At 41.4% G+C, this 20,935-nt stretch overlaps 2 protein-coding genes across 3 annotated transcripts in view; one reads left to right on the top strand and one right to left on the bottom strand.

Annotated features, from left to right (window-relative positions):
• Window positions 1-184: 184 nt before the first annotated feature.
• On the top strand, window positions 185-17,032 carry polq (polymerase (DNA directed), theta). 2 transcript variants are annotated; one of them, XM_013912928.1, is made up of 36 exons: window positions 185-236; window positions 426-503; window positions 638-737; window positions 815-1,287; window positions 1,380-1,609; window positions 2,245-2,421; window positions 2,624-2,754; window positions 2,857-3,013; window positions 3,350-3,461; window positions 3,564-3,765; window positions 3,842-3,983; window positions 4,150-4,296; window positions 4,558-4,770; window positions 4,875-5,017; window positions 5,222-5,411; window positions 5,698-5,840; window positions 6,040-6,233; window positions 6,599-6,723; window positions 7,222-7,465; window positions 8,443-9,970; window positions 10,053-11,637; window positions 11,802-11,942; window positions 12,032-12,234; window positions 12,764-12,971; window positions 13,049-13,242; window positions 13,354-13,482; window positions 13,618-13,792; window positions 13,906-14,029; window positions 14,730-14,830; window positions 14,960-15,042; window positions 15,120-15,221; window positions 15,306-15,417; window positions 16,103-16,227; window positions 16,338-16,473; window positions 16,592-16,698; window positions 16,775-17,032. In XM_013912928.1, the coding sequence occupies exons 2-36, from the start codon at window positions 436-438 to the stop codon at window positions 16,886-16,888; spliced, it is 8,358 nt and encodes a 2,785-aa protein (XP_013768382.1). In that variant the 5' UTR covers window positions 185-236; window positions 426-435; the 3' UTR covers window positions 16,889-17,032. The 2 variants fall into 2 exon arrangements, with proteins under 2 accessions (XP_013768382.1, XP_005741226.1); XM_005741169.1 differs by lacking the exons at window positions 15,120-15,221; window positions 15,306-15,417; window positions 16,103-16,227; ... (1 more) ...; window positions 16,592-16,698; window positions 16,775-17,032 and having other exon boundaries at window positions 194-503; window positions 14,918-14,977.
• A 1,290-nt stretch (window positions 17,033-18,322) lies between these two features.
• The window catches only part of uba6 (ubiquitin like modifier activating enzyme 6), a 9,942-nt gene continuing 7,329 nt past the window's right edge, over window positions 18,323-20,935 (bottom strand). The window contains exons 26-30 of the mRNA XM_005741215.2: window positions 20,640-20,833; window positions 20,360-20,487; window positions 19,627-19,714; window positions 19,413-19,507; window positions 18,323-19,097 (exon numbers count right to left, since the gene is read on the bottom strand). Coding sequence (XP_005741272.1) covers window positions 18,956-19,097; window positions 19,413-19,507; window positions 19,627-19,714; window positions 20,360-20,487; window positions 20,640-20,833 — 647 coding nt within the window. The 3' untranslated portion in view covers window positions 18,323-18,955. The remainder of the gene's footprint in view (window positions 19,098-19,412; window positions 19,508-19,626; window positions 19,715-20,359; window positions 20,488-20,639; window positions 20,834-20,935) is intronic.

A 20,935-nucleotide genomic window follows, 5' to 3' on the forward strand; every position in this document is an offset into this window, starting at 1 on the left:
GTATTACTTTTACGTTTACGTGGTAAAGTAGAAAGTAAAAAGTACCACTGTAAATACACAATCATTATTCACTACACAATCATTATTCACATCAATCATTATTAATAGTCAATGTAGAATAGATAGTAGTAGCAATAGTGATGCTAAATGGAACTTTGCTTAGGAACAGCTTGTATTCCGTCGGACTGTTTTAGCGAAACACCGGGGTGGCGCTCCGGCGGTCTTTTTGATTTGAGGTTTGTTTATCAAACTAAAAGGTTTTTTTTATTGTTTTTTTCCGCTACTAAAATAATTACTTAAGAGTTGACTATTGCTTTCTTTTGTTTTGTGAACATCAAATTGAGTTTATAAGCCTGTGTCGAGGGTAAATTTATGTCATGTTAATTCACATCCACTTACTCGGGCGTTCACTAAAACCTCTGCAGTTTGTTCAGCATGAACACCTCGGGTCCTCAGAAAAAAAGGAGCTACATGGGACAGCACCAGGTCAAAAAGAAAACAAGGTGAGTAACCTGTTTCACTTCATTTATCTGCAATGACATTTATGAACAGTCAGCTGTTGCTTGGAGACACCAATATTAATATAATCGCCAGTCGTACGTGTTGAAGTAATGAATGCACTTATTTCTGCGCACAGCTTCCAAGCTCATGATGAGCCACCAAACGGAGACAGACAGAAAACAAGCCTGTCAGACAAAACAAACGGATCACAGAGCAGCAACAAAGACAACCGCACGGTGAGTGGAACAGCTTATTTTACTCTCTCTGTCCTTCTTTGATTCAAATAAATCATAAGCATTGTTTTTTGTCTTAGAACGGAGGAGCTGTGTTTCTGCTGGGGGAGTCCACTTTAGCTCTCAGTGAAGAGGTCCTGCTGGCGCTAGACGTTGTGGACCCTGTGAAGCTCGCAGTAAACAGACATGCCCTGGAAAGACCATCATCAGCATCAACTCCCTCTGCCCCTTTACGCCCCCTTGCACTAGTTGCACAAAATGAAAAGGAGAGAGATTTGGTGCAGATCAGAGATGGAGCATCTTTTCACCCCTCAGACAAAAGATCCCGCAGACACCCTTGCCCTATTGATGGAGTCTGTGAGCCTAGAGGGGATAGCAAGCGAGCGAGATGGAGAGCTGACTGCAAAGAGCTTGCTCAAAAGCTTCTCTTCAGTGAGGACTCGGAAGAAGTGGAACATCCACAGAGCACTACTTCAAAGCCTGCTTCTGCCGTTGTCAACGTTGTAGCTTGCCAGAACACACAAAACAGTCAGCAAGCAGGCACTTCCAGCATGTGTGTTTTAACTTGTCTAGCTTTTGTATAATTTCTTTAATGTCCTCCTGAACTGCTTCTGTCAACATATTCTCTCTTGCCCTGTTCCACAGCCAGAAGCTTGTGTCTAAAAGAAAGAGTTCTCCTTTTAGCGAAGACAAAAATGGGTCAAGTAAGAATGGCCATCTATCCAGGGACTACATCTTGTTCAGCCCCACCCGTCTCGCAGCAGCTATGAAGAGGGCCAAACTCCAGCAATCGTTACAGAGTCAGTCTGCTTCTGTGCTCACAGTCCCCAGCGGCTTAGAGCTCAGCACTCTCAGTGACACATTGCCTCATCCAGGTAAAGTACACCAGGCACTGACATAAAACTGTCGAGCTAGATTAACCATTCAGCTGGCTGCTGGACGAAACACAGATGAACTATTGTGTGTGTTACTGCATACAGCTCAGGAATGTGCACAGAAATAATCAAGGTTGTAAAATTTGATATGATAAGTAAACCCTCTTCAGAACATGGTTTCAATATCAACGTTCATAGCATACATATCAATAGCAACATTTCCAAGCTGCTTCCCCTTAGATGAGACATGAGGTAGGGGATTTTGTTTGTTTAGCACCAATCGCCAAAAAAGCAGTTAAAACTATTTTACATAAGACAAGGAAAGGCATGAAGACGAGAAGAAAAAAGGCCCAAATAAAATAAAGTTGCCTCATATTGAATATAATCAAAGGCAGTGGTGCGACCACTGAACACAGTTTTGAGGCCCTGCAGCAGGTGGCTATTTTATCCTTTTAGTAAACCAGTTTTGCAGCTTGTATGAATGGCTTTCTTGTTCATGTGTGCCCAGATTTGGACTGTTTCAATAAACTGTATTCATATTTGACATGTGTGTGACATGATCACATATCTGTTTTAAACAAAGCATTGAAGATTTTGATTCAATACTACGTGTAATAACTTGTGTCCTACTGTAGGTCCTGCCTTGTGTGCTCCTCCTGACCAAGCTGAAAAGCTGTTGCTCTCCAACTGGGGCTTACCAAAACCTGTGCTGGACCGATACCAGAAACATGGAGTGACTCGGATGTTTGAGTGGCAGGCTCAGTGCCTTGCTGTTGGACAGGTGCTGCAGGGAGGTAACCTGGTGTATTCTGGTAAAAATCTCAACGTTTTATGTTTTCTTTATTCTCTCCTCTATGATCTCAAGGTTTCTAAAGTGGGTCTTGGGGAGGGAGGAGCAACAAGCATATCAGTTGGGAAAATCTTTTCAATTATTATTTGTATTGCTGTTATTATTATTATTATTATTGTTTCGTTTTGTGTGTGTTTTTTTTTTATTTGTTTTTTTTATTTCAGCCCCTACTAGTGCTGGAAAAACTCTGGTGTCAGAGCTGTTGATGTTAAAGCGTGTGTTGGAGACAAAAAGAAAAGCTCTCTTCATCCTGCCATTTGTCTCTGTTGCAAAAGAGAAGATGCATTACCTTCAGGTGCGTGAGCAGTGAACAGAGAAATTCATGCATATGGTTATGGACAAAGTGTTTTCTGTGTATATGTCTCAGTCTAACACACTTGTGTATCTTATCTTGTAGAGCATATTTGAAGAGGCAGGAGTTCGGGTGGAGGGGTACATGGGCAGCACCTCTGCTGCTGGAGGGTTCACAGCTCTGGACGTAGCTGTTTGCACCATAGAAAAAGCCAACTCTCTTATTAACAGACTCATTGAAGAGAATAGTATGACTCTTCTAGGTAATAAATTTGTTATAGGTGCTAGTACTGAAACAGTTGAACAATTGAGTCGTCAATTGACAGTCATGTCAAACTTTTGCTTAACTGCAGCTTTTCAAGTTTAAGAAGTTCCTTCTTTTCTCACTTTTATCAGTGTAAACTGAACGCATTTGGGTTATTTGCAGGTATTTTATAAACTGAAATAAAAGAAGTAATTTAACAAAGTCAGTACACTACAGTAAATTACTAAATACAGAAATACTACATTCTAAAAGATATTATTGCTTTGCAGTCCTAATTGTTTGCATTCATTGATATAATTAATAGAGAATGAGTTTGTTATTTTTGTGCTTCAAGGTATGGTGGTAGTAGATGAGCTGCATATGGTTGGAGATTCTGGAAGAGGATACCTGCTGGAATTGCTCTTAACTAAAATCCGCTACATTGCACAGAAGCAGAACAGCATGGGGTCTGTGCCATTTATTTAATTTTTTTGGCCTGACCTTTTCTGAATTTGCAGTCTTTAAAAATCATGCTCTTCTGCCAAAAGTGTTAATTAGTCTTTCTGCAGGTCTCTTTCTGAGGGCATTCAAATAATCGGTATGAGTGCCACTTTGCCAAACCTCTCGCTCCTGGCTAGCTGGTTAGGTGCAGAGCTGTACCAGACAGACTATAGACCTGTACCCCTGCAGGAGCACCTCAAGGTGGGCTGCAACATCTATGACCAGAGTCTCTCTGTGGTCCGACATTTTACCCCTGCACTCCACGTTAAGGTAACTGAGTAAAGTCCAGAGATGAGACATAGTTTGTCATGAATAGTAGTATATTAACAGATTCTTTACGTCATAGGGTGATGATGACCACGTAGTGAGCTTGTGCTATGAGACAGCGAGAGAGGGCCACTGCGTGCTGCTATTCTGCCCTTCAAAGAACTGGTGTGAGAAACTGGCAGATACTATCGCGAGAGAGTTTTACAACCTCAGAAATGCTGGTTTGTGAAGCTTAAATACTTATTTCAGAATGAGGTAGAACAATAGCCTGTTTTTGCAGCATGTTATGATACGCACATTCAGTTTTTTAATGAATTTATTATATTTGAGTCACAGAATTTTATCTCAAATCTTATGGTGTGGTGTGTTTGGTATGTTTTTTCTCAGAGCGTCAGAGCGAAGCTGAGCCTCAGCCAGTGCGTCTAGATCAGGAGGGACTAGTAGATGTAATAGCTCAATTAAGACGAACTCCAGCTGGTTTGGACCCCATCCTGCAGCGCACTGTGCCATGGGGCGTGGCCTTCCACCATGCTGGTGAACACATTTATGCAATCCTTTTAACCACAGCTGAGTCTAGACTACTGGATATTAAACCTAATTTGATGCCCCCACATTCAACAACTATTGTCAATAGTTGTTGAATAATATAACTATATTGTTATATTAAATCAACTTAGTTTAATTTCTTATTGGTCACCTGGTTGGGGCCTGCCACGCAGTTTGAGAACCATTGTTCTAGACTAAATGCAATATTTTTTTGAGTATGTTTATATGAGTTAATGTTTGACTCTGCAGGATTAACATTCGATGAACGTGACGTGTTGGAAGGAGCTTTTCGCCAGGGCATGATCAGAGTCCTGGCTGCCACCTCGACCCTCTCATCAGGGGTTAATCTCCCAGCGCGCAGGGTCATCATTCGAACTCCCACATTCAACGGTCACTTGCTGGATCCGCTCACATACAAACAGATGGCAGGACGAGCAGGAAGAAAAGGAATTGACACTACAGGTGTGTGAAGTCTTTCATGAATGAATGAAGTTTATTTTGTTTGCAAAATTGAATTAAAATTAGAGTTTTATTTTGTGTTTTATCATTTTGTTCTTTCCTTCTAGGTGAAAGTGTGCTGGTGTGTAAGGAGGCAGAGCGTCAGAAAGGTATCACTCTGCTTAAAGGTGCTCTTCAGCCAATCAGCAGCTGCCTGGTGAGAAGAGAGGGTGAAGGTGTTACCACTAGCATGCTACGAGCCATCCTGGAGGTATGATTATTATTCAAACTGGTAGGAATAGTAACAAGTTATGCTTAAAGTAGATTATTTCCTTCTTTTATAACAGCTATTGCGCTAGTTTAACTGATGTACGGTCAAGGTACTTTACCTAACCTCACAGTGACTAAACAAGCAGCTGCGTCAAGATGTCTGTAAATGTTTTGTCTTCCTTATTCCCCTCATTCTGACACACAGATAATCGTTGGAGGTGTAGCCAGCACTCCGCAAGATGTGAGATTGTATGCTTCGTGCTCACTTCTGGCTGCCAGCATGAAATGTCATGGCAAAAACGTCTCCAAAGAAGAGGCCAGTAAAGGCTCTATTGAGACCTGTGTTGAATGGTTGATGGAGAATGAATTTATTAACATTCAAAAAGATGGACAAGGTAATCCCACAGTTTTGATAATATCCTGCAGTATTCATCCTTTCATATCCTTTCATATCACTGCTAAACTGGCACATGATGAATAGGCCTTCAATAATATTATGTTCTGGTAGAAATGCATATTTCAAATAGTCATTTTCAACATTTAAAAAAAAATGTTTTCACATTTAATTGATAAAAGACTAATTTCACTGTGATTCCTTTACTTTCTTTGATCCTAGTATCATTTTCTTATCAGATTTTCAGTGAATTATATGCTCTCTGTCTCATGTCTTTGCATACCCAGACGAGCGGTACTGTCCAACTCAACTTGGCGCCGCCACCCTTTCTTCCTCTCTATCTCCTCCTGAGGCTCTAGGAATATTTGCAGACCTGCAGCGGGCCATGAAGGGCTTTGTCCTGGAAAATGATTTGCACATTTTGTACCTGGTACATATATTAAAACTTGCTGGAACATTTTCTGTTGGCTATATAATACCTCTTAAGGTTGTTGATACATGCCTAATGGTGCTTAAATCCTAACTTTCTTATAGGTAACAAAAATATTTTGAGAGGACACGTCTCTTAAAATTCCACACTGCTGCTCCAAATCTAAATATTTGAAATACTGTGTCCAAATTCTCCTCAGATCACTCCACTGTACGCAGAGTGGACCACCATAGATTGGTATCAGTTCTTCTGTCTGTGGGAGCAGCTGTCATCATCGATGAAGAGAGTAGCAGAACTGGTTGGCGTCCAGGAAGGCTTTTTGGCACGATCTGTCGGCGGGAAACTTGTTGCCAAGACAGAAAAGCAGCACAGACAAATGGCTATTCATAAACGGTAAAGCACATTTATTATAAGCACATTTATTATAATTTGAAAGTCATGTGTATAACATATACTTACTGAACATCCTTTACATTTAGTTTTCAGTTCATGTTTTCAGAACCTCAAACTGCTGCAAACCTTGAAATGTTATTGATGAATCAGGGTTTAGTACTGGATTACATTATATTGTTCATTGTGTGCATAGTGATTCCTAACATTGCGGCCCTTGTTTAAAAGCTGACTCATATGAGAAGCACAGGGAAAAAACCCAACCCCAAAACAAATAAGGGATATATTTCATTACTGGAAAAAGTATATTCTTTTGTTTGACTGAATCCTTTGTAATTCCCATCTTCTTTTCTTTCACTTGCTCTCAGGTTTTTCACAACTCTTGTACTGCAGGATCTGGTGAATGAGGTGCCTTTGGGAACTGTTGCAAACAAATACAACTGCAGTCGTGGACAGTTACAATCTCTGCAGCAGTCTGCTTCCACGTATGCAGGTAGATACTTCAGAGATTCAGACAAGTTGTTCCAGCGCCTCTGGAAGCTTGAGCGTAAAGCTTTTCTGAGGCTTGCAGCAGAGAACACGTTACACTTTAGAATACGCACCCTTTGAATTTGTGACAAAACTTTACTTTTAAACAGAACATTAACAAGAACATTAACTCAGTGCAAGAGGCAGGAACACTTCTGAGTGGTAGATACGCAGGAGAGACTTACCTCCACTACAACTTAAATGTGTTTCTGCATATACATAACTTATAGACATGTATCCATCATTCATAGTTGTCCATGTTTTTCAGTCAGGTTAGTATGAGATTTTCTAAGGTAATTCATGTTAACATATTTCGTTCCAGTGTGCATCAGACGTTTCGCTGGATCAGAATGGATCTAAATGCTGTTGAATCAGTGATCAGTGTAACCACAACAAGAAACGAAAGAAAAACAGAACAAAAAGCAACATGTTGGTAACTAAGCATGTAAATGTGTTCCCTCAGGTATGGTAACTGTGTTCTGCAAGCGTCTTGGCTGGCACAACATGGAACTGCTTTTATCCCAGTACCAGACCAGGTTGAGCTTTGGAGTCCAGAGGGAGCTGGTCGACCTGGTCAGAGTTTCCCTTCTGAATGCAACTCGAGCCAGAGCGCTCTACGCCCAAGGCCTCTGCACTGTCGCAGAGCTGGCCAGGGCCACCGCAGCTGATGTTGAGAAAGCCCTGCGGAATGCCATCCCATTTAAGAGGTAGGTGTGTATTTGTGTTAAAGATATGAATAGGTCACTGAAGAATGGCACTTATTTGGTTCTGCTGTCTAGGCAAATAATGGCATTGCTCTTTAAATTTTTAATCAGCGAATCTGATACATTTTTTCAAATGTGCTACGTACTAGAGGTGGGAATCACCATACATCCCACGATACGATATTACCACAATACTTAACGCACAATACGATATTATTGCAATTTTTTTTAATATTTTGCGATATTCAGATTCTGTACATAAAGGTAAACTTTATCAATATTCATTTTATCTAATAACAAAGTCTCACACTCAGTCTTTCTCTCATTTCAGTCAGTGTTATTGTTGACAAACTGAACGGTTTGTATTACAGTTTAGTCCAACTTAACTGAATGCAACCATCTGGTACAATTATAGCTATTCTGAACTATGCAATTTGTGAAAACTATGCAGCCCCTTCAGCAACTGAAGTAAATTAAAACAAAATTAAATGGAAAAAAAATCGGTGGGCGGAGCATCTTAGTGGTGCATAAGGCACATAAGACTGCTTCCATCAAGGCCAGTGCATATTTATTGGGTTTTTCCTTTGCCTGTGCTCCATTTCTCAAGAACTGTGACCTGGTAAATGTTGCAGAACGCTGCTGGAAAAACAGAAAAATAATATTGCAAAGAAATTAATCAGTGTAATCTGAACTTGATTAATTTTTTTATTAATAACTTTTAAAGTTAATGCAACTGAATAATCCTGATGTGCTTCCAGGAGGAACATAATTATATGCACATCAGTCATAAAAAAAAGGAATAACAATTGAACAACTGCACTGTGAATCAAACTAAAAAACAATTTAAACTACCCCTGTAATGTAGCTGGTGTGGTAAACCATCTAAACTCAAACTCAATTTCAAAAGGTATGCACTCAAGTTATAATCTCCTGAGAACTTTGTAACCTATAACCAGTCTTGTACTGTCTGCCTTCATCAGCTCCAAGCGTGCAGTGGATGAGAGTGAAGTGGAGGCAGCTGAGAGACGAAGCCTCCGATGTGTCTGGGTGACCGGTGGACGAGCTCTCACAGAACAGGAGGCAGCTGTTGAGATAGTGTCTGAGGCAAGGCTCCTTCTTCAAGAAGACCTGGCCCAGTTAGGAATTCACTGGGATCCTACAAGTCTTCCTCCTGGGGCTCCTGCTGTAAACAGCCCTGATGACCATCACTCTGGGGATTCGGACACCTCGTCCTCCTCATGTCTCAGTGTACAAGAACCAGAGACAAATGATGATCATGGAGAAGAGATTAGGGAAGGCTGTAAAAGTGATGAAAAGATGTCTGAAGTGAAAATGGAGGGAAGGAACAGCAGGAAAAAAGGGGAAGCAGGAAAAGAGCAGGGGAAGTTAGGAGTGATGGGATCAAAGAAAAAATTGGAAGATCCCAGAAAGGAAGGCAGATCTGACCCAGAAATCGGGGAAGCAAACAGAGAAAGAAAAAATGAAACATCAAAAGCAGTGACAAAGAAATCAATAACAAATGCTGCAGAAAATCAAGGTGAAAACGCAGAGAACATAGGGTCAGAGCAGGAAGGGAAGGAGTGCCACAAAGCAAAGCGAAAAGAAAGAGACGCAGATGGAGTCACGGTCTCAATCAGGCCAAAGAATTATCAAGTAAATCAGCCTGTTCCTGAACAGAGCCTAACACAGGAGTTGGCTGAGATTATATCTAGCCCCCTGCCCGTGCCTGCACCGGGACCACAGCCTCAGGCCTCACCTTCTCCAATACTGCTTCCACGTTTTAGAGCGCCAATATCACGGGCAGAACAACAGCAAACTGTTTCCACAAGGACAGTGAATGGAGACTGCACCACAGGACTCACTGTTTCACCTGTGCAACCTGGTATACTGAAGAGAGCCTTAAGAAAAGTCCTGCACTCCATACAGACTGACAAAAATCTGCAAGATAACGTTGAGACCGCAGAAACGTCACACTCGAAACCTGCAATAGTTTCTTCAGTCAAAAATTCAGCTCATTCAGGTCAGCTGCTAGTAACTATTCCTGCCCCTCACCGTATGCACGAAACCCCTCCTCGTACACCTACAAATCCAGACACATTAAACTCTCCCCTCTCGGACTCCTCTGCCACTGTTCCTGAGGCCAAGCGAAGACGGATGGATGGCAGAGAGAAGTTTTCATCTCCTGAGCTCTATGGAGGAGATAAGACAGATGATGAAATTGAGGGGGATGTTAAAACGGGAGAAGAGAGTTTTGGTGACAGCTTTGAACTGGACACTCAGACAGAGAGAATCATTGTTCAACAGACAGATGAGGTCGTCCGATGTATGGATCAGGAAGTTGAAACAAAAAAGAGAAGAGAAGATCAATTGTTGGAAGTAGCTGCAGGTCTGGAGGAAAATGGACATGAAAGAACAAATGGACTTAAAGGGCCAGACAAAGCACACCCCAGCTTCAATGTTTCTCTCACAGATAGCCAGATGGAGCTCATCCTCAATACCAGCCATCAGGTAAGAGACTGAAACATATATTATGCTAGAATTGTGTGAATATGGTCGTCTTTATAAATACTTATTTGTTCCTTTCTCAAAGATTTCACCTGAGCCAGGAGGTGGTGATAACATGAATAAAGATGAAAATGAAGGTGCATTTAATGATGAGGCCCTGGATCCTAATCAGACCTCTTCTGTGAGTCTTAACAGAAGCAGTAGCTTCCTTTTTGACAGCTTATATCACAGCCCTCTGCTGGCGGATCTGAGCCCGCACCAGATCCCTGACCAATCAGATGAGGAGGAATCTATAAACCAGGAGGTGAAAGAAAAGCGTGCTTCATCGACCCAGGAGAGACGACGCAGTGAGCTTCTTGCCAACCAGGAAGCAGAGAAACAGGAGGCGATCCAATGGGGCGAGTCTTTCTTTAACCTGTCAGAGTGGGGTGACTCGCTGCTGATCGGTGAACACTATCTGGAAAGGCAGAGTTTGTTCAGACAAGCAGGCGGTACTGAACAAGAGCATGAGCAAGTGAACCCAGAGCAGAATGTTCTGTGTGAAGGACAGATGCAGCCACAACTCACTACTACACCTCAAAATGAACATGATGAGAAAAATCTAAAAAACATTAAACAGTGTAGCACACAAGAAAGTGTTAAACCAGGAGGGAGACAGGAAATAGGTATTGAAGATGTTGAAAATGCAAAACATGTAGAGACTAAAGGAGAAGAGAAGGAAAAGAAAAAGAAAATGGATGCCATATTGTCACATAATACAGTTTTTAAACAACCCTTTCTGCAAAATGCTCCAGAAAGTGCATTTGATTGTAGCCCTGGTTTACAAGAGATCTTTGACCGCTGGCCTAGCATGTCTGACCAGCCCTTGCAAAACACAACAGAAGGCCTCACAGTCATTCAAACGCATGCTGCTGCTGCTGCAAACACAGCTGGTGCTCCACTGATACCAGAGTCCTCGAAGCAAGCAGGCAAAAAGAGGGAGAAGTTACAGCAATCTGCTGCTACAAGTAACTCTAAAGAAGGACGACCTTTAAGAAGTGACAGTGAAAATTTACTAGAAAGACCAGGCTCTGCTGGTGATCTCATTCCCCCAACTCAGGAAACACCACCTGTTACACCAAGAGTAAAGCTGACCACCTCATCCATCCAGTCACCACTGAACCAGTCGATTCCGTCAAGCCGCTTTCAAGAAAAATTGGCAATTGCAAAATGTCCTAAAACTCCCACAGGAAACCATAATCTTCGATCAGTAGTTTCTGCTTCTGACAATAAGAGTCTAGAATCAACAACTGATCACCACCAAAAACGTGGACAGGAACCACAGACGCTACTTAATCCTGAACTAACAACTGTTCTGCAGTCAAATTTGAAAACCACATCCACCAGCGAGACCCTCGGCCCTCCCCGACACTCTGTTCCTCCATCCCCACAGCCTCTCTCTGATACAGAGTCACCTGTGTTTCACGAAAGCTTCACGCTTCAGCTGTCCCAGGATGCGTCTGTCTGTTCCAGCAACTCCGGGACTTTCTCCATCATAGACGTGGCAAGCGACAGGCGCCTCTTTGAAACGTTCATTAAAGAGTGGAAAACAAAACAGCGCTACTCTCTGGCTTTGGCCTGTGAAAGGACAGAGCAGCCTGAGGGGGAAATAGGAGGGAAACACAAGAGAGGTAACTGAAGAGTCATTTAGGGTGAAGAAGTTCCAAGGCACTCAATATATTTGCATCATCTGACAAAATTTCTTTAGCACCTGTATTTTTTTCTCGTCAGCATAAGCACCACTAAATTAGCCTGTGATGAGATCAGTGACTTCATCCATTTATTTTCTGTGCAGAGTCAGCAGCTCAGCACAGGCTCAACACGCCTGTTGGATTTCCATTAAGGAACAGCGAAGGGCTTGTTCTGATTGGATTGTCTGTATGCTGGGGAGGAAGAGACGCATACTATGTATCCCTGCAGGAAGAGCAGAGCAAAGGTAGCGATCGAAAAATACATGCAGGTTGACGTTACCAGCTCGCTCTTTAACAGTGTTTTCTCAGTTGACCTTGTTTGCGTTTCCCCTAGGCCTGAGCGCCAGTCTGGCCCCTCCTCCACTGGATAATGACTTGCCAGTAAATGAGAGGCTGGAGCAGGTGAAAGCTTGTCTGAGCAGCCAATCAGCTGGTCATGAAGTGCGTGCGGTAGTTGTATATGACATCATACAGGTGTACAAGACACTTGTACTGAGCTGTGGAATCAGCTTGGAAGGAAACTGTGAAGACCCAAAGGTGAGAAAACAGAAAAACACTGAAGTCACGTGTGCAACCTGAAACTTCTCCATTCAAGTGCAGTTCATATTAAACTATCATTTTTATCTCAACCTGTGAGATTTTGTGATTGCACCTTGGTAATATGTAAGGCTGACACTTTGAGACTTTTTGTATTTATTATAAACGATAAGAGATAATCCATCCATCCATCCACCTCTTACTGCTTATCCGGGGTCGGATCGTGGGGGCAGCAGTCTGGGCAGAAAAGCCCAGACTTCTCTCTCATTTCGGACACATCTTCCAGCTCACCCAGGGGGATATCAAGTCTTTTCCAAGTCAGCCGACAGATACAATCTTTCCCGTGAGCAATAAGAGATGATCTGCTTATACTTATCAACATATTTTCTCAGCAATATGTAAAAATAAATGTCCATTTCGTCTCAGATACACTAATAACATTACGGGTTAAATACAGCTGCCATGCTTGGAGGGAAAAAATTGTTAAAGAAAATAAATGTCATGCTGAAGTTGTGAATATCTATCACAGGTTGCGTGTTGGCTGCTGGACCCTGGCAGTGAGGAGAGGACTTTACCCAACATGGTCACTGTCTACTGTCCAGAAGAGTTACCGCTGCTGGACGGACTTGGAAATGCACATTCACACTGTGCCCGTGTTAGGGCGGCAACCACAAGCGTGCTCGTACACGCCGTCATGAACCATCTGACCGGCATGCTAGAGAAAGAGGGCACACTGGGTATAGAAACTCACACTCCATGTGTTCAGAAATATGTGTTTAGACATTTGTTTAACAATATTGTACATATATGTCAGATTTCTTCAGGAGCATAGAGATGCCTTCCCAGGTTTGTTTGGCCCTGCTGGAACTGAACGGAGTCGGCTTCAGTGTTGAAGAGTGTGAACGACAAAAACACGTCATGCAAGCCAAACTGTCTGTGCTGGAATCTGAAGCTTACGCTCTGGCTGGACACAGCTTCTCCCTCACCTGCGTCGATGACATTGCACAGGTCAGACACTTCTTCTCCATCCCAGCTACGTTTTTGAGTAAAATTGCCAATAAGTCTGCGCAAAGCGTAGTAAGACTTCTGAACTTGTGTGCGCTCACATGTATGCCGCAGGTGTTGTTCTTAGAACTCCACCTACCTCCAAATGGTGATGCAGGTGGATCAAAAAGTAAGAAAACTCTGGGATACACGAGGAGGGCAGGTGGCAGAGTGCGACTTGGGAAGCAGTTCAGCACCACAAAGGTGAAGCAATTTCACATTTCACCAAATTAATGTTGCTCCTGCACCTAATTGCTGTCAAGAAACGTATTTATTATATTATAAAACTGTAAATCATTATTTTGGCTTCGTAACTCTAACATTTATTTCTCGAAGCAGGATGTTCTGGAGAAACTTCGCCCGCTGCACGCGTTGCCAGGTGTAATTCTGGAGTGGAGACGTATCACTAACGCCTTGACTAAAGTGGTCTACCCTCTGCAGAGGGAAAAACAATACCACCCCACACTGGAGATGGACAGGATATACCCCATCGCTCAAACACACACAGCCACAGGTAAAACACAAACACCAGCACACGAAGACTTCTGAGATTTCACTGCTGTCAAATACATTTTCCCTTTAGGTTAAATGTGAAGCCTGTAGTGACTCGACTCATTCTGTCCTCAGGTAGAGTGAGTTTCACCGAGCCAAACATACAGAACGTCCCCAAAGACTTTGAGATTCACATGCCCACCATGGTGGGTGAGAGCCCACCTTCACAAGATGGTTGTTACAGGACGACCAAAGCAGGGTAAGGTTAAACTTGATCAAAGTGTTTTGTTTTTAAAAGGGGAATTCATCAAGTTTTAATTATATAAATATGTTTTTTTTTATTTAGCATTTTCTATGTTACAAAGAAACAAACAGGAAAGCGAAAGAAACGAACAAGAGGTCATGAGATGCAAAGACAGTCAATAAAAAGAAAAGAAAAGAAAAAAAATGAAAAAAGACAACTGTATATGTAAATGAGAAAACACGTTTCTCACTAAATGAATTCAGTTTCAGATTTTCTTTAGAAATGAAGTTGGCAGCTGTTACTGTAGGCCTGACTGCAGTTTTTAAATTTATTTTACAGTACATGTAACTGTGTTAAAAATATGTGTTAAAATATGTAGTTTGTTTTATTTGCCTCCCGTTAAATGTGGCATATTACTTAATAATAACCTGTAAAGTATTTTCCAGTGGAAAAAGTCAATAAATTAAATGAAAAGTTTATTTGCCTGTGCTCATCTCTTTTATTATGCCGAATGTTCTGTTCATATTCATAGGTCTGTCTATGAAGTAGAAGTAGAAATAGGCCAACAACAGAGTAATAGTATTACATCCCTAAAATAATGCAAGAAGAATAATGCATTTTTTTCCCCAAAACTAACCGCTTTAAAAGTTAAGTAGCTCTGCGTGATGTAGCAGGGTAGACTTGCTATAATGATTTTTTTACACTGTTGTTACAGAAAGAGGAGACGCTCTGTGGTATCTTCAGTCGCAGCTGGAACTTCAGAACAAGGCCCTGCCTTCTCTGTTAGCATGAGACATGCTTTCATTCCTTTTTCAGGTTAATATAATAATTCTCTAATAATAATACTACTGGTACATCCACGTATAGTTCATATTGATGAGTGGTTACCTGTCCTTCCTGTAGCTTTGCCTCAGGCGCTTCTATAAGCTTTGTACTGTTGTGTAGGTGGAATGATATTAGCAGCTGATTACTCCCAGCTGGAGTTGAGAGTGCTAGCTCATCTCTCAAAGGATCAGCGTCTCCTGCAGGTCAGTGAAATTTAAATCTGGTTAATGGAAAGAAAACAATATGTAAACTCAAATTGTGAACTTTGCATGTTCACCAGGTGCTGAATGGTGGAGCAGATGTGTTTCGCTGCATTGCAGCTGAGTGGAAGAGTGTCGAGCCAGAGTCAGTGAATGACAGCCTCAGACAACAGGCAAAACAGGTACAACTAGGCTAGAAAGGGTAGACAGCAAGGACATGCACACATGCAAGGTCACCAGGGGAGTACATGCTTCTGTGTTTGCAGATTTGCTATGGCATCATCTACGGGATGGGAGCAAAGTCTTTGGGGGAGCAAATGGGAGTGGATGAGAATGATGCAGCATGCTACATTGAGAGTTTCAAAGCCAGATACAAAGGTATACACTGGGGCTTCCCCACTACACATGTCTCAATATTAGTAATATCACTAATATTAGCCGTGTATTTCCGGTTGTTGCCACGGTGTCTCTTACACCCACGCAGACTGCTGCACACACGCATAATGTAGCTGTTCCCATGTGACTTTTTCTTCATCCAATTTGAGTCCATCTGAAAGACGCATGCATATTCTCTGCACTGTTATGCATCACACAATGCTAAAAAACACAAATTCTGCATATGAGACAATCCAGTTCATGGGATGTGCTGCAGTATACAGGTTGGAATATTGAGGGGCTTATAGCTACAATGAGATAACAGGAAAAAATAAAAACATTAAATGGAAATTATGTGCCTGTACTTGAAAAAAAGAGACACAGCAAGATCTTGAATGTTTGTTTGGGTTTTTTTTTGTTTTTTTGGTAATATGAAATGTTTTTTCTAATCTTATCAGTGTTGTGAAGATTAGACTTGTGTAAGTGTAAACTTCTTAACGTCGTTCAGTTATTATCAGTACTAAAACAAGCTGAGGAGCATAACAAGACCAAGAGTTGGATTGATAATCCAGTATAGCAGACCATGGTCAATTGTAGAGGGGGCTTGAACCACTGACATGTTTGCTTTAAACTGGTTAAACTTACTTCTACATTCTCATTTTAAAACATTTTCTTTCTGACATTTCAGGGATCAATGCTTTTCTTAAACAGACTGTGAGGAACTGTATAAAGGACGGCTATGTCCAGACGCTGATGGGTCGCAGAAGATATCTACCTGGAATAACCAGCAACAATGGACACATCAAAGCTCACGTGAGCACGAGTTCTTTGACAGAATTTAGATATGAAGCATGTCATTTAAAACGCATGCAGTGCTTCTTCCACTTTTTTCACCTTTTCCTTAAAACACAAAACTTTTTTAGGCAGAGCGGCAGGCAGTGAACACAACCGTACAGGGCTCTGCAGCTGATATTGTTAAACTTGCCACTGTCAACATCCAGAAACGGCTACGAAATACGTATCCTGCAGCTCCTCCATCTCACCAGCACACAAATTCAGGTGACCCGAACACAAATTATCTCCTTTTTGGTTTTTTGCATTAATGCAATATGCAGGGAGCGAGAACCCCTGCATCATGTTTAAGTCTGTCAATTAATCACGTCTGTAATCTCGTCAGTCCGTAATCATCGCAGAGCTGGAAGATCACAACTCAGAGGAGCTTACTTCATCCTGCAGCTGCATGATGAACTCATCTACGAAGCCACAGAGGAAGACCTCATACAGGTACATAAAGGAATTACTGTTTTGGTTGCACACAGCTGTGTGAAGTGTCTCTCACACGAACCTCTCCTTCTGTCAGGTTGCACAGATAGTCAAGAGAGAGATGGAGTCAGTAGTGAAACTCTATGTGAAGTTGAAGGCCAAAGTCAAAGTGGGACCCAGCTGGGGGAACCTGCAGGACCTCGATATATGAAATGTTACAGTTTGATATTTAAACCAGACACAATGCACTTTTCCTCAGTTATTACTATGTAGATACTGTGTTATGTTTTTAATCACTACAGTGGCAATGATGAAATGTAGCAGTCCCACTATGAGATCTGAATGAACTTTTGAATGTATTTATAATTTAATTTCTCAAGGTACTGAATCAAATTATATTTTTAGTTTAAAAAAACAAAACAAACAAACCTCAGTTACATGTAATATTTTCTCTCTATAAATATCTGACGTAATAAATTCAAATCATAGTGTCTGTATTTGTTGTAAAGTTTGACTTCGAAGAACGAGTCAGCAGCTTCAATTTTGAAGACATCCTGAAATCTCACATTTTATTGGACCACTGGTTGAGCTTGTCTGTCACAAGAACATACATCAGTATCTGTAATTAACACTGCTTTGTTTTAAAATGATGAATTCACTGCACAAGAAGTGTTGTCATTATGGGTAGACATCTGCTGTAGAAAGGAAATTTCACCACCTCTGGTTTTGAGCAGAGAAACAAAGGAACACTGAGGAAGCATCTCGTTGTGGTGTTCAGCCAGAAGGTCCAAGACAGATGATAAGATGCGACTTAATCTTCAAGACAAAGTTCAATTTAACTGATTCCATTCAAAACTACACTGACGTTATTGCCACTGTAGGCACTACAGACTGATCGAAAGCCTTCTCTTTAACCTGGAACTTAATGAAAGGGAGAATTATAAACCTGGAGAAAGACTTTCTGGATGACTACTATTCATTATTGATTATTTAACCAGTGCACCATTACTCAGAGCTCATCAATACAGGCTCAGTCTGACCCAAAGAAACAAAAAAAAAAAACAAAAAAAAGTATAACAAATAAATACATGTCACAGACATTCATGAACAAATACAACAAATCATGAACAGCAAAGATTTTCTTTTAAAACAAATGTGTTATAACACAGGAGTGTGATCCCAGATGTTTAATGTCTGTCAAAATAAGGCTTTTCTATGTGTGAAACAGTAAACTCACGTCAGTTTATGTATTGTTAATGAAGAATATCTTGTTTGCTCAAACTAATGTCAGTGCAGTCATTACCCAAGTATTTATTAAGGTAGGTAAGACTAACAGCTACAATTAACTTTTTTTTAACCCATTTTTTGTTTTTAAGTGCACCACACACAGACGGTGTCATTTTACACCCGACTGACTGCAGAACAACTTCAGCTTAACCTTTAAGTAAAACACAGCTTGTGTGTTGCTCTCAAATGCTGGGTGATATCCATGCCCCGTGTTTGAAACATGTTTTATAATGAGGCAGTCAAAGTGATGGAGGAAAAAAAAAAAGAATCTGCAGACAAAATGATAATCACTATCTTTGGTGGTTTTGCCATTGTCCACTTAACTTCTCGCACCTTAAAATTATACAACAAATCTTGATTTTTTTAAATTTTATTTCTATAGAGGGAGACAGAAAATAATTGGCAAATTTGTGGTTGGCAATATTCTCAAAGAACTCAGAGGACGAAGATGTTGCGAGGCCTACCAACTACTTGTTTTTATTGTGCCAAAAGTTAAACTCACAAAAAAAAAAAAGAAAAAAGTTGAACACAACAACTAAATGGGTCTGTGTGTCGGGAGTTTAAAGATTCCTGTAAACACAGATTTTAGTCAGACTCGCTGCCACAAACAGAAAAAAAAAGGTTAATAATCAATTAAGGCATCGACACAACCAGAGCTGTGCATTTCACCAGAGTAAAAAAGAAAAAAGGAACAAAGTATATGTACACAGGTATAATTATAAGTGCTACTCCTTGTGTTCCACTGGCTAGATCTTAGGCAACAGGGGAAAACAACAACAAAAAAACAAAAACAGAACTGGGACCACAACTGGCTTTTCTTGCTCCATGAAGTACAAGAGGGGTTTGTGCTAAGGCAAGGAGTTTTGACTTTGTCAGGTAACATCCTGAGGGAAAACTCTTGGCCCATGCCAAAGCAATTGGGGTGTAACAATTTACATAAAAGAAGGGAAATAAGGACACAAGAGGCTTGAGGATGACATTGAGGGAGGTGTCAGGGAGTCTCGCCATCGGGGCTGAAGTAGTACCTGACCGGAGGACCAGGGAGGTCCTCATCTCCATCTGCCTCGGGAGCAAATGACACAGTAAGGTCTACGTAGCGGCGGTCCACTGATGGCTTGATTAGTTTATGCATCCTGTGAAAAATCAGACGCAAAGATAGACGAATAAATGCACTGTGAATATTTCAGCAAATTGAAAAAACAAAACAAAAAAACAACGATGTAATGAGCACATGTACAGGCACACACCTGGAAGTTTAGACCAGGAAAACACTATGTAGGCAGTGTGAGGGAAGTGTGAGTGTCTCTGCTTTAATCTCTTGTTTAAGAGTATCCACCCTCCCGATTCTGATGTGCCCTTAAGCAAAACATTCATTGCCTACTCCCTTCAAAAACACTTATTATAAAAAGAAAGACGAAATAAGGAAAAGTTTGGAGGAAAACACATACGTCAATTTGAGCCTCTTGGAGTGTCCAGGCATCACAGGCACATAGAGCATCTTTACACCGTGGACGACCATAGTGGGTTCAATTCCATACTTTTCCTGTAAATAACAAAACAGCTCATTAACGAAAATATTCTCTGCAACAACAAGAATCTGAGGAAGAATACAATAATCTAACAGCTGCAAATCACTGGATAATGGGAGTTAATGCTTCATACCCTGACAGCATTCATGAAGTCAGAGAGAGTGAAGTCCTCGTGGCCAAAGACAGTCCAGCAGTCCCAGATGGTGTAGTAGATGTTGTTCCTGGAAGAGATGCAATGGAGCTGTTACTACATGACATTATAATAATAACATGGTAAATGTAATTTCCCCATGGATGCTGTGATAGTGCAACAGTAAGTGGTCACTAAGAGTGCAGGACTTGAAAGTTTCAGTACACAGAATCCAAAAACAGCAACATCTTCTTACAGAACAGTCCACTGGAAGTCGGAACTTCATAGCATCAGTTAAAAATCTGAGATCCCCTTATTTCACAAGAGGTCACTGCTGTGGATGGATCTGCATATTTGGCACAGACATTTACTCCGGATACAACTCTCCGAACCCTTCTTCCAGGCATTAGCACCGCACTGTCTTATGACTCCGTGAGGCTGGATTTGCGTTTCCCACTGGGATCTTTCGCGTGTGAGGCGAACATGTTAACAACTAAACCATGGAGCCACAACTGAGCTCATCATTGACTCAGGAGACACAAATGCCTTAGGAGGAGTTTCGGGAAGCGCATCCGGCATATTAAATTTTTTTTTTTTTAAAGTGACATGAAACGTGTAGAGCAACGCACTGTGGCGACCTCTTGTGCTGCATCACAATGTCTGGATGAAATCGTAATTTGTCGAAAGTCCCATTATTCTGTGGAGGTGTGATAAAGCGTGACTATGATGAGTGTACCTGATGAGTGTCTGTTTGACTGCAGCAGGCTCGGTAAGAACGACTACAGGAATGGCCAAGTTAAAGAAGCAGTTTTTGTGCGATTCAAACCCGAAGCCTCCAACCACCTTGATCAACTCCAGCGCCACCTGAGTGCATCACATTAATACACAAGGTTACCATACCATTAAATCAACATTTTAAAAACATATTTGTACACCTTATTCTTAATGGATGATGAGCATTATCTGCTGGATGCAATCCTTAAAAACCACACGAGTATCTCAAGGTCTGTGCTCACCAAACCAGCCACTGCAGCTGTTGCCGTGGCAATGGCGGGGATTATCTTCCCAGCAATGCGTTTGGTCTTAAGTCTGTCAGCTGGCTCAATGGAGTACATGATGGCTCTGAGAGAGGATGCTGATGCGACAAAGTCCATGTGACCGTTGCTGTCATCATCCTTTTCAAACTGAAGTGGACTCATCTGTAACCGTTCTGCACAATTTACAGGACACACACTCCAATCGTTAATCACAAATGTAACACTCCAGCTTTCACGTTTTCAATTTGTCAGTCAGCTTGTGTCTCCTTCAGACG

This window comes from Pundamilia nyererei, unplaced genomic scaffold, assembly GCF_000239375.1.
Source record: "Pundamilia nyererei isolate P.nyererei 1_Seehausen unplaced genomic scaffold, PunNye1.0 scaffold00107, whole genome shotgun sequence".
Lineage (NCBI taxonomy): Eukaryota > Metazoa > Chordata > Actinopteri > Cichliformes > Cichlidae > Pundamilia > Pundamilia nyererei.

Coding starts and splice junctions, on each gene's coding strand:
- polq (XM_013912928.1), top strand. CDS start 436: ATGAACACCTCGGGTCCTCAGAAAAAAAGGAGCTACATGGGACAGCAC. Junction 738..814: donor GCAACAAAGACAACCGCACG/GTGAGTGGAACA, acceptor TTTTTGTCTTAG/AACGGAGGAGCTGTGTTTCT. Junction 13,483..13,617: donor AGCAGTTCAGCACCACAAAG/GTGAAGCAATTT, acceptor TTCTCGAAGCAG/GATGTTCTGGAGAAACTTCG.